The following is a 13,838-nucleotide window of genomic DNA, read 5'->3' as shown; positions in this document are numbered from 1 at the left end:
AAAGATAGGGATTCTCTCACCATCACCCATAATATTAGGAATCATATTGCATTCATTTTATTCCAAAAATGATTGACTTAAAAAAATCCCTTTTCAAAATGTAGGACTCCCTATGTTGTGCTGTTGCTCTTGTTTTCCTACATTCACAGAGTCATGCAATCATCACTACTGTCTGATGTAAAAGTTTTCCAGCTCTTCAAAAAGAAACACATTACTCATTAGTGGTCACTTCTTGTTCTAAACACTATTTTCTAATTCTACTTACTGATTCTGTGTATTTAATACAAGCAAAAAATAAATAAATAAACAACTGTGGCTTTGCTTTTGACTTCTTCTTTTTTTAATTTTTATTTTGCAATACAATTCAATTCTACATATCAGCCACAGATTCCCTTGTTCTCCCCCCTCCCGCCCCCTCACCTTCCCCCCAGCCCTCCCCCCATTTCCATCTCCTCCAGGGCAAAGCCTTCCCCACAGACTGAGATCAACCTGGTAGACTTAGTCCAGGTAGGTCCAGTCGCCTCCTCCCAGACCGAGCCAAGGGACCCTGCATAGGCCCCAGGTTTCAAACAGCCGACTCATGCAATGAGCACAGGACCCGGTCCCACTGCCTGGATGCCTCCCAAACAGATCAGGCAAATCAAATGTCTCACCCACTCAGAGGGCCTGATCCAGTTGGTGACCCCTCAGCCATTGGTTCATATTTCATGTGTTTCCGTTCGTTTGGCTATTTGTCTCTGTGCTTTATCCAACCTTGGTCTCAACAATTCTCGCTCATATAAACCCTTCTCATTCTCGCTAATTGGACTCCCAGAGATCCACCTGGGGCCTAGTCATGGATCTCTGCTTCCAGATCCCTCAGTAGTTGGATGAGGTTTCTAGCACGACAATTAGGGTGTTTGGCCATCCCATCACCAGAGTAGGTCAGTTCGGACTGTCTCTCAACCATTGCCAGCAGTCTGTTGTGGAGGTATCTTTGTGGATTTCTGTGAGCCTCTCTAGCACTTTGTTTCTTCCTATTTTCATGTGGTCTTCATTTACCATGGTCTCCTATTCCTTGTTCTCCCTCTCTGTTCTTGATCCAGCTGGGATCTCCCGCTCACCCAAGCTCTCTTTCCCTCGACCCCCGCCCTTCACTACCCCCACTCATGTCCAGGCTGTTCATGTAGATCTCATTCCATTTCTCTGTCATTGGGCGATCCCCGTGTCTTTCTTGGGGTCCTGTTTTCCAGGTAGCCTCCCTGGTGATGTGAGTAGCAGTCCAGTCATCCTTGTTCCACATCCAGTATCCTGCTATGAGTGAGTACATACCATGTTTGTCTTTCTGAGTCTGGGTTACCTCACTCAGGATGATTTTTTCTAGATCCATCCATTTGTCTGCAAACCTCATGATGTCATTGTTTTTCTCTGCTGAATAGTATTCCATTGTGTATATGTACCACATTTTGTTTATCCATTCTTCAGTTGAAGGGCATCTAGGTTGTTTCCATGTTCTGGCTATTACAAACAATGCTGATATGAACATAGCTGAACAAGTGCTCTTGTGGTGTGGTTGAGCATTCCTTGGGTATATGCCCAAGAGTGGTATAGCTGGATCTTGGGGAGATGGATTCCCAATTTTCTAAGAAAGCATCATATTGATTTCCAAAGTGGTTGTACAAGCTTGCATTCCCACCAGCAGTGGAGGAGAGTTCCCCTAGCTCCACATCCTCTCCAGCATAAGGTGTCTTCAGTGTTTTTGATCTTAGCCATTCTGACAGGCGTAAGGTGGTATCTCAGAGTTGTTTTGATTTGCATTTCCCTGATGATTAGGGATGTTGAGCAATTCCTTAAATGTCTTCCAGCCATTTGAGTTTCCTCTGTTTAGAATTCTCTGTTTAGTTCTATAGCCCATTTCTTAATTGGACTGTTGGGCATTTTGATGTCTAATTTCTTGAGTTCCTTATATATTCTGGATATCAGTCCTCTGTCAGATGTGGGGTTGGTGAAGATCTTTTCCCATTCTGTAGGCTGTTGCTTTGCCTTGTTGACCGTATCCTTGGCTCTACAAAAGCTTCTCAGTTTCAAGAGGTCCCATTGATTGATTGTTTCTCTCAGTGTCTGTGCTACTGGTGTTCTATTTAGGAAGTGGTCTCCTATGCCAATGCGTTCAAGACTACTTCCTACTTTCTCTTCTAGCAGGTTCAGAGTAGCTGGATTTATGTTGAGGTCCTTGATCCACTTGGACTTAAGTTTTGTGCACGGTGATAGATATGGATCTATTTGCAGCCTTCTACATGGTGATATCCAGTTTTGCCAGCACCATTTGTTGAAGATGCTTTCTTTTTTCCATTGTGCACTTTGGCTTCTTTGTCAAAAATTATTTGTTCATAGGTGTGCGGATTAATGGCTTTTGACTTCTTTTACTACCACAATATTTCAAAGTTCTTCCATGTTGTGTATATTAATCCCTTATTTCCTTTTACTGTGAAATTATATTAAATTTTACAGTATTTTACATACATACAGTATTTTTCTATATTCACTAGTTGGTAGACATTTCTGCTGTTTGTTAGATTTATCATCACTATGGCCAAATATCTGAAGCACAACCTAAGGAAAGGATTTATTGGGCTCATGGCTTCAGATGTCTCAGCGTCTGGTCCTTGATTATAAAGACTCTAAGCTGAGGGTGGGGCAGAACATCACAGCTGCAGAATCATGCTGGTCAGAGAGGCTCGACTCTTAACTACCAGGAAGGATCTAATCCATAACGGGAAGAGGGGGAGATAAAACAAGACAAATTTCCAACCCCAATGACTTACTTTCTTCAAACAAGCACCACAGGGCATAGTTCTACCCCCTTTCTACAGTCAGTTCAAGATTTTAGTCCATAAATTGATTAAACCAATCATTATGTCAGAACCTCATTTTCTAGTTATTTTTGGAAAAACTTTACCACACACAAAGAAATGTACTTAATCTTATAAGTATCCTTGATCACGTAGTAGTATCATGAACATGAAGCCTTTATATGTACATATGTCTTCCTTTTTTGACCCAGACCTAATCTCATGTATCCCAGACTGGCACTGAATTCACTATAAAGATGACTTTGCTCTTCTGATCCCCCTGACTCTACCTCTTAAGTACTGGGATTATAGGTATGACCCAACATACTTAGCTTATGCAGTGTAGTGTATCAGACTTAGGGCTCCATGTGTGCTGGGCAAGCATTCTACCCACTGAGCTATATTCACAGGTCCTGAGACTATAATTTCAATTCTCAATGTGTAACTAGTGGTTAAGTTAATGAGTCATGGTTATATCAGTTAATAAGTCACTCTCAGAATCATTTATTTTAGATTTTACACAATGGCCACTTTCTCTTTCCAGCTCATTTCTCCTTTCATTTAGATATTAAAAATATATTCCCTTGGGGCCAATTAGCCTACAAATTCAATGGCTACTTAGAAAGGATTGTAATCACAAGAGCAGAGTGAGGTAGCTGCGTTGCTAGGCCTTTCATCATGCCTGTTGAATTAAATAGAAGCCTGGTAGTGTGAGCATTCAGATAGCCCTAGAGCCTCTTCCAGTGATTCAGCTCTTCAATGGCTGCTGAATATTCAGTGTTAGTTTCATGGCTAACCATTAGGTAATCTTACCTCAGTAAAATGCTATGTAGGTTTATGTGTGGAAAAGTGACATTAAGAGCGAAATGTAGTAGCCCATGTCTATAACCTCTACATTTAGGAGACAGATGTTAGAGGATAAGAGTTCGAAATAAGATTGGGTTACATAGAGTTTTATGTAAACCTGGGATACATGGCAAAAACCTTATATGAAAACCACAAAGTAAGTAAATAAACATGTAAAAAAGGGATAAAAAAATTGCATCTTGCTTTGACTATCTTTGTGTTGCCGGACTCATCATCACGGAAGCATGGAATTTTTCTTTCAAAGTTATTTATTAAGTCTCACTAAGTAAGATGTTTTTCAGTTTTGCTTTTAAAACAAGAAGCTGGTGTGTGAGCCAGTTGGTTAATCTCCTTTGAAATTAAATGATAGTTTAATGAGAGTAGTGCTTGTCCTTCGGTGACTAGTATGCCCTTCAATACTAGTATGTATTGTTATTGCTCTATCTGCAAAGCCATATATGAATCATTAAAGAATGTCATAGGTATTTCTAACTACAATTCACAAATGCAGCAGCTAAAGCAGTTAGATAATTTAATTGCATAAGACTATTCAACTTCAAAGAATTAATTCCATTATTACTACAAAAGTCCCATAATCACATTTTGTTGTCATTGTTGAATTGAGACAAATGGGAATTTGAGTCCTTTAAAAAAATAAAAGAATGGAATTATATGCATGTATGGAAATATCATAGTGGAGTCTATTATTTTATAAAATTAATACACACTAATAAAATGTTCTAGTATTTGGAATTGATGATATAAGCTTCTTTAGGGCTTTATGTAATTTGAAAGATTGAGTTGCCTTCCAATCAGCATAAGGAAATCCTTTACATGAAAAATGGGTACAAAGGGTGTCCGGGAGAGGTCTAAGGTGAAAAATAAGAGTTGATGTCATTATTAAATTCTCAACATTTGAAACTTCTCAAGTCCTGGAGATACTGATTGGTGGGTGAATAAGAAGAGAATTTTGTAAAATAAATTGCATCCATTTGCAGTATTGCATAATTGATTCTTTTGCTTCAGATGTAGTACTTTGGGACAATATTTAGAATCCTTTCTTTGTCTCCTCCCTTCCCTTACCCTCCTTTCCCCTCTTTTTCCTCCTCAGCTCTACCTTCTCTCTAACAAACTTCCTAAAACCTACTGCCTTGAATACATTTTTTTTATAATTATCAAAAACTAAATGTGTCTTTCCAGACCCCCATCTTAGTCATGAATGTTGTCTCATCACCCTCTGTCTTACACATACTTCACCTGTCCCCATCAATAGTTGCTACCTACTGTATTCCATGCCTTCTTCATATCTAAGTTTTCCTGGGCGTGTTACTACATCCGTGTTTACTCCTCTATCAACACATTGCTGACAGGGTGATCACAACGTGTTTTAAACATTGGATAATGGCTTCTTTTAGATTTTCCTGGACACAGTTTTTCTTATTGTTTTAGTATATTTTTGTTAGAACAGTTATAACTCTCTATTTTAAAAAGGTATGAGTAAATCAGTTTAAATTAAAAAAAAAAGTCAGTTTAGCTGAAGGTTTTAGAGGTTTTGGTCCATGGTTACTTAGCTTTATTTTTTCTGAGTCTTGGGTAAGGCAGAGCATTATGATAATGAGCATAGCTAAAGAGAATGCTCATCTCATGGTCGCCAGGAGGCAGAAAAAGAAAGGTGGAGATGGAGGAAGGGACCAGGGTCAAAATGTGTCCTTCAAAGGAATATCCCCCAGTGACTTACATTCTTCTTCCAACTATGCCTGACCTTCATAGTTCTCTGATGCCTCTCAATACCCCCTTAAGATTGGCTCCATAACGCATTAATTCATTCATGACTTTAGAGCCATTTTGATTCAGTCAATAACATCCCAAGGACACTAACTAACTCTGATTTTGTGCACTGAAGAACGAAACCTTCAACACTAGAGCCTTGATGGCAACAATGAAGGCCCAAATCAGCCACTATCTGAAATTACTGCACATATTATTTACTTGTTAATTGTTTTTTTCTACATACACCAACATCCATGTGCACCAGATAAAGGAAAACTTCCCAAAGCTAGTGGTTTTGTTTATCATTTTTTGTCTTCATAATCATTCACTGGCCCGTAAAATGTTATAAGTAGATATTTTATAAATAATATATATTGGTGAAATTATTAAGGCCACTCTACATAGTTTAAAGGGAGGTTTATTAATGGCGTAACTTACAAATGAAGGAATAGGTAGGTTGCAGGGTCTGGGGAAGACTTGGTGCAGTCCAGCGGTGTTCTCTGGAGAACTCTGCTCGGTCTACCTCTAGCGTCCAGGGTCCAGGAACCAAGAGAGGGCAGTGCATCTGGATCTCGGATCTTCAGGGCCCTCTCTTGGCCCCGCCTTGTAGGCGGGACAGTTACCGAAGCCTCAATGGGGGGTTGGAACTTCCAGATCAAAGCTGGAATGGCTACCCACTACAAATACATGAGAATATAAAAGCAAAGGAATGCTCATTACCAGGGATCAGACTTAGATGTTTGCATACGTGTCTATATTCATTAACTTACTTGCCATATGACTCTTACAGCTTACATCCTGTAATGCTATACTGTTCAAATTCTTCCTAAACAGAATATTTTTATTACTTGGAGGGATCCAAAGATGCTCTCCTTTGTGGCTTCAGCACAGATTCTGGGTATGTAACGATTGCTTAAAATGTTGCAAAATAAAAATCTCATGCTCAGTTAGTTTTCTGATGAGCACTTTTGAATCCACATTAAAATTTCCATAAATTTCATGGCATTGATTTTTCTCATTTTTATCTGACAATGAACAGAGATTTTAAAATGTTTGTAGTTTATGCATATGCTGGAAAGCAAGACAGATCATGAGGTAAGGCTTGAATCAAAACAAAATAGCAGTCATGGGAATCTTGGGATATACAAGAATTACTTCCTAAAAGCCTATTAAAAGTTGGTTGGCTAGTTTAAGGCCTTTCTTCTTGGAAAGAAGAATAACAAAATCAATATCTCTTTTCACCTCAAAGTTCTCCATTGCCTAATTCAATATGACTCATAGGTAACCAATACTGCTCTGATCAGTCTACGTAGGATCCTGTGGGCTAGGGTAAAGGCGTTTTGAGAACTTTCTGTTTATGCAAACACCATTTTGACTTCTCCATACACCACCTTCAGTTTGCAAGGGAGCATTGTTCCTGCTCTGTCTCCCATAAAGGAATCTCTTTGGGCTCTGGAAACTCTACCAACCCTAGAATCAAACAGTGTTGCCCCTCCCCCAAACTCTTAAAACACAGTGTTCATCTAAGAAGGCTAAAAACCAATCTGCCCATTTAGCAAGTACAAAGGTTTAAAACCACAAATCTTTATGAGTATTCACAAATGTTGTATCATGGCTGTTCTTGGCTTTAATTCACTCCAAAAATAACTTTCAAAGAAGCCATTTTACCAGAGGCCTTCATGGCAAACCCCACTGATTTGAGTGGATGAATATGTTGCTCATGCAATCTACCATTTACTAAATGGTCCTATGGGCAGGGAGTGGGTTAATCATGTTATTTAAATTCGAAGTCAATCTTAAGTAGTTGAGGTGAGTTATTTTACTATTTCCACTGGAGGAAAGTGCAGCTTTGAGAATTTAAGTAATTTGGCAAAATGGTCAACTAGTAAATAGTAGAATGGGATGCAATGCCCATTCTTTCTGATCCCCGATTAAATGCTCTTAGTTATTACACGATACTGAGCTTAACGTTCTGCTATGGTGCTCCTTAGTTACATGCTGAACGTATTCTGACCTCTAATTCCCTTTTTCATCTGCAGTCAGTGTCCAGAAGGGTACATCTGTGTGAAGGCTGGCAGAAACCCTGATTATGGCTACACGAGCTTTGACACTTTCAGCTGGGCCTTCCTGGCCTTGTTTCGGCTGATGACGCAAGACTACTGGGAGAACCTTTACCAACAGGTGGGTGTCAACAGGAAGACACATCTCTGAAGGCCGGCAATGTCTATTGAACATTGTTTCCTGCCTTGTGAGCGACTGTAGTTGTTGTCTTCACTTTATCTCTGTGGACAGTATGGGAATCCCTGATGTGCATTTCTAAAGTTAGAGATAATTTATCCTGCTTGTACTAGAACAGACTGTTCCTGAATCAGAAATAATTTTCTTCTATCTTCTGAGCAACGTTAATTTTTAGGTCTTCCTTAGTATGTTACCCCATAGGGTCTGATGTAGAGCAGAGAACATCACAGTTTCTTGAACTGCCTCTTCACATTCACCACTTCCTTCACAGGCCTGCAAGACACTCCTGTAGTGTGCCCACCAGACTTCAGTGCTGAACCTTTATTTACAATTAAATACTCAGTTCTTTTCCAAACCGTGGTGATATTTTGTTGTACCCTAATAATATTTGCCTGAAGATCAGAGGACAGAACAAGCTATTAGATTAAACATAGATGCCAGGCAATGGTGGCACGCACCTTTAATTCTAGCACTTGGGAGACAGAGACCCAGAGATCCATCTGGATCTCTATGAGTTCAAAGCCATCCCAGATTATAAGAAATTGATTCAGTCTAGGAGAGAAACAGAGCCAGGCAGTGGTGGCACACACATTTAATCCCAGCACTTGAGATCTCATGCCTTTGCTACCAGTATTTGGGAAGCACACATGCCATTAATCCCAGCACTAGGAAGGAAGTAACATGGCTGGGCAGAGAAAGGTATACAAGGCATGAGGAAACAGGAACTAGAGTCTTTTTGGCTGGACCTCTTTCGGCTGAGGATTCAGAGACATTCAGTCAGAGGATTGGTGGAGTTGACAAGGTGAGAAGCGGCTGTGGCTTGTTCATTTGTCTCTCTGATCCTTTAGCATTTACCCCAACATCTGGCTCCTGGTTTTTTATTATAATATCATTTAAAACTCAAACAACACCAAACTTTTCTCTTCTTTGTCAATTACTTCCTCCTCTGGACTTCATGGCCCTTTAAATATTCCTCAGCTTACAACATCAATCTGCTCTACTGTTCATTCACATCGCTATCTACTCTAGCATGGATGTGAGGCACTTGCCATATGGGCTCTGTGTGTTTATTATATATTCTCAGCACCCAATCCCAAAAGGAAAGTGGTTGAAATGATAAATCTATTATTCCATGCAGCCATGAATTTCCTTTCTCAGAATTGCTACAGGTACTTCTTTTGGCCTCTTCTGTGAATATTATAAATGTTATAAAATTGTATAAAAATATCTTTTGTAGGAAAATAAAAGTAATAGTAATAATGCAGAGGTAGAAACAGATTCTAAGAATGCTTGATTGCTGGGCTCACATGGCCCTCTTTCTTCATCCTCCAGAGTATCCACAGCATAGTCCCCATGCTTTATAAATATAGACAAGGAGTTTATCTTAACCAAATTAAGGTCCTATAAATAAAAATATTGACACATCATTTTACAAAGGGAAGTGAAAAGATGGACATATTTAAGTCGAGAAATGGAAGTTAAACTTTTCACACACTGGTAGTAACCTTTGTAGAAAGTTAATGAAAGTCAAAATAAATGTTTCCATTAACCTAATAATTCCAATTCTAGAAATTTATTCAAGAGAAAAACAATAACAACAGAGTGATAGAACCTGGAATTGGGTAACTAAACATTAGAGATTTCAGAGGTAGGTAAGTTTCCCTAGTATCTCTGTATGATTTTGAATTAATCTAAAAATGAAGTACATGGCAGAAGACAAGCTGCATTTAAAAATTATTCATGGTGAAACTAGATAAAAATAAATATCCCTGAGATCAATAGATAAATTCAATCAATAGGGCAGTCTGTCTGCATCAAAGTTTAAAACGATAAGCCATGCTTTAAAAAGGAAAGAATAGGATTGTAACAATAAGGGGCCTGTTTCAAAAAATTAAAAGACAGCATGGAAGCTAAAATTACCAGTAATTTCAAAAAATGTGGAAAATGAGGGATTGTTATATTATCATATATAATGAAAAATCAAACCTTTAGTGCCAGTTCATTACATTGCTATAACTTTTATAATATTAAAAAAAAAGTTTGTTTAATACTGATTTTCTTCAAATATATTATTTTCATTTATATTTCTATAACTTAAAATTATACAAAATATCTGATTTGTATGTTCTTTGTATACGAACCACAAGGAAAAAACTTAATAAAATGTTTGTATTATTAAAATAACAATGTCCCTCCCCATCCCTAGACCCTGCGTGCTGCTGGCAAAACCTACATGATTTTCTTTGTCGTGGTGATTTTTCTGGGCTCCTTTTACCTGATAAACTTGATCCTGGCTGTGGTAGCCATGGCGTACGAGGAACAGAATCAGGCCAACATCGAAGAAGCTAAACAGAAAGAATTAGAATTTCAGCAGATGTTAGACCGACTCAAAAAAGAGCAGGAAGAAGCTGAGGTAAGTATTTGTCATTAAAATATAAAGGCAAAGGGGAGACAAAGGTCTTTTCCATGTCATCTCTCTTGATTTCTGTAGACTGCCCTTGATATTGGCGGAAAAGCCAAGAAACAATTCCTGTTGGCAGTGTAAATCACATTCTCTTGTTTCTAATGTGCTTGGAACGAATAAGTTCTAAACAGAGTTAGAACTGACACCTCCCAAAATAATCTCCCAGTTTCATAGCAGATGTTTTGAGACATTGCTCACAAATTCTACCACCCAGAATGTGTCAGCATGACAGTTTGGAAGAATATAAGAATTGTGTACATTTTCAGCGATAATAGTTTTTCATTAGCAATTTCATACACAGATAGTACATTCTGATTATTGCCACCCTAACCCTCTCTTACTTTCCTCTCACCTGATTACCCTGCAATCCCACTCTACAAGTCCATGGTTTCCCACAGCCATGTCTTTTTTTGTTTTTTTTTAACCCACTGAGTTTAACTAGGGTTGTCTATGTCCACAGATTTGCTACTATTCACTTGAATCTCCTGAGCTAATCAGTGGGTACAATACTGAAGACAATGTCTACCTCTCCTTCAGAATCCATCAGTAGCTCATTAGTCAGCAGGGAGGGTAGGGCCACATGGGCCCTCCAAATATATAATTGGATGCTGACAGTCCCGGTCTTGTGCAAGCCCACTGCTGGCAGCCTCTGCTGCTCTGATGTCATTGGTTGTGTCATTCTTATGTCACAGAATTTCATCTCTCTTATTCCTGTCCCCACTTTAGCATTGTTCCCAGAGCCTTGCGAAGAGTGATATGAACGGAATTTTTGAGGGCTGTACACTCAGCTATCACTTATTCTTGGTGTTTTGAGAAGTCATAAAACTCTTCAGTCACCACCTTTCACTGCCAAGAGAAGTTTCTCTGGTTAAGACTGAGAATGACATTTGTTGATAGGAATAAACACAGCTGTTTAGGAAGCAGCCTGTTTGTCACCATGTCAATTTAGCTAATTAGCATCAGTACACTCCCACATAGGGTTGAAGACCTCCTCAGTCATGGGTTTTTAACTTAGTTGATAGTACCAGGCATGGACTCTATCTTGTGAAGTGACCCTCATAATTGTAAGAATATGTAACTGTAACAAATAATATTAGTCAATAGTTTAGAGATTAAAAAAAGTTTATTATTTTTTGCTAATGTTATAAACTTTCAGATTCAGACAGCCACACTAAGGATTGTGACCACTTAAGAGTAAGGCACAGTGCCTGATAATCTTCTCTGCAAAGGCATACTTCAGTAGAAAAGGCTGGGAGGACCTGTACAGAGACAGATAATCTCAAATGTTTAGTAAAAGCTTTAAAACCTGTCAGGTAATTTGGTATAGTTAACCTCTTGAATGACTCTAGCATTAGCCCCCACCAATAATCTGTGATACGGAGAAACCCTGATGCATAAATATGTGTTGTACAGAATTTTAATAATGTTAAAATTCAGAAATATAACTCATTTCAAAGAGTCCAAAAACATGTAGTAGGATTATGATATCTTTGAGTCTTGACATTGTATTCATCTATAAAGTTATGTGTTTTTGGGAAAATTCTGTCTTGAGGAAAACATTGCTAAAATGGGTGGAATGATACACAGGATACAATCACAATTTAAATGTTACCCAAATACACAAATGACCTGGAGAAATATTACCACAACTCCTTTCTGAGGGTAAGATTGTAGGTACTTTCTTACTTTTCCTTTGCATCTTTTTTCTAGTTTTCTTAAATAATTTTCCTTTACTCTTAAGAATTTCAAACACATAAACAAGGAAATATTCATATCTACTCATACCCACTCCCCTCACTCTCCTTTCCTCTAAATCTCCTAGCCCACCCCTCCCAATTTCATGTCTTTTTTTTTTCTTTTTTGATGATCTACTAAGTCCGATTAGTGCTGCCCATAGGTGCATGATTATCATCCCCTGGACCATGGGAAAACTAGCAATGGCTTTACACACAAAGAAAAAGTGATTCTCCCTGTCCCAGCTGCCATCAACTGCCAGTAGCCCCTCATTAAGGGCTGGGGCCCGAGAGCACCTTCCCCATTACTGCCTGAATTTTGGTTGGCTTGCTCTTGTGCAGGTCTTGTGCAGATAACCACGGTTGCTCTGGGTTCTTGGATGTGATAGCCACATCATGCCCAGAAGTCAACATTTCAAAGCACTAAACCCCATTTTCTGGCTCTTACATCCTTGTTACTTCCTTTTCTGTGATTTTTTTTCCCTGAGCCTTGTTGTATGTGGGTAAGGGGGTTGATGGATGTCCCATTTAGGGCTGAGCACTCAGTTTCTTATTCTCAGTACTTAGATCAATCATTCACTTCTGCATTAACTGTCGCCTACTGCAAAAATAGGCTTCTATGACCATGACTGTGGACAGCCCAAGTACAGGGGTATGAACATAAATATTTAGAAGACAACTTAACAACATGCCATTTAGCTAAATAACTCGGGAAGTCATAAACTCTAGGGTAGAGCCCAGTACTATTATTCTATTTTTAAAAAGCAATTTTTTTTTCCAGTGAGGTGATACAAGTACCTTCTATCCCTGGTACAGCTCACTTCTGAGATCTCACAAATTTCTTAAGATAAGAATCATTGACCTTACAATTTTTCTTGACAGGCTATTTCCTTAATAACTCATTTTCATTTTCAGATATACTACTCTCACTAAGCTATGGAGTGCCAGATTCCATTGTTGACACTGAGTTGCTTACCTGATCTGCAAACTCAGTATCTTAGCACACAGTTTGTGTGAGTTTTATATTGCAAAAGTATCTGTAAAATTTCAACACATAATACTTCAATTTGCTTAATTCTAAGAAAGTTCACAACATGTAAGAGTTGCAGATACTGAAACTTTATTATAATGTGTGGGAGGAAGAGAACATGCTTCATAGGCTGGCTGGTCATAATACAGCAAAATGTAGGTCACTTCCTGGACAAGAGCTGTCACTGCCTGCACAGATTGGGTACCCTGAGACTTGCTTTGTCAAGGTTTGGAAATTACTTAAATGCTTTGATTGTCATGGCCCAACAGGCGATCGCTGCAGCCGCTGCTGAGTACACTAGTATTGGGCGGAGCAGGATGATGGGTCTCTCCGAGAGTTCTTCAGAAACCTCCAGGCTGAGCTCAAAGAGTGCCAAGGAGAGAAGAAACAGAAGAAAGAAAAAGAACCAGAAGAAGATCTCCAGTGGTGAGGAAAAAGGTGATGACGAGAAACTGTCCAAGTCAGAATCAGATGAAAGCATCAAAAGGAAAAGCTGCCATCTCGGGGTGGAAGGGCACCACCGTGCCCGGGAGAAGAGGTTGTCCACTCCTAACCAGGTACTGCTGGCATCACCAGGCGAGGCTCTACAGTCAACAGGCAGAGCAAGGTTTAACTCTGGAGTCGGGGCCCAGGAGAGGAAGGGGGCTTCACCACCATGTTTTACCTAAAACACTACCTTTGGCTGGGTGTTTATGGAAAGAAAAGAGATGTATATTTTTTTTTCAGTTAAGTTGTCATTTTCATAAAAAAGAAAAGCAGTTGTTTCAGAATTGCCATATCTTCTCTAAGAAACATTTTTTTATAAAATAAAATGTTCCTGCAAAACTACTGTAGGACTGAAGAGTTTGTTCACTTCACAGATTAATTTTCGTTGTTGTATTTAGTCAATGTTTTTAAGACTTCATTTATGATAAGAACAAGAGGAT

The 13,838-nt window shown here is 38.9% G+C and overlaps 1 protein-coding gene across 3 annotated transcripts in view; it reads left to right on the top strand.

The window, feature by feature from the left end:
* Scn9a (sodium voltage-gated channel alpha subunit 9) overlaps window positions 1-13,838 on the top strand; it is an 86,441-nt gene that overhangs the window by 13,217 nt on the left and 59,386 nt on the right. For all 3 annotated transcript variants that reach the window (XM_059259167.1, XM_059259168.1, XM_059259166.1), the window contains exons 7-10: window positions 6,282-6,345; window positions 7,487-7,628; window positions 9,892-10,098; window positions 13,182-13,469. In XM_059259167.1, coding sequence (XP_059115150.1) covers window positions 6,282-6,345; window positions 7,487-7,628; window positions 9,892-10,098; window positions 13,182-13,469 — 701 coding nt within the window. The remainder of the gene's footprint in view (window positions 1-6,281; window positions 6,346-7,486; window positions 7,629-9,891; window positions 10,099-13,181; window positions 13,470-13,838) is intronic.

This window comes from Peromyscus eremicus, chromosome 4 (genome assembly GCF_949786415.1).
Source record: "Peromyscus eremicus chromosome 4, PerEre_H2_v1, whole genome shotgun sequence".
Taxonomy (NCBI): Eukaryota; Metazoa; Chordata; class Mammalia; order Rodentia; family Cricetidae; genus Peromyscus; species Peromyscus eremicus.
This window is presented reverse-complemented; position numbering and strand designations above follow the sequence as displayed.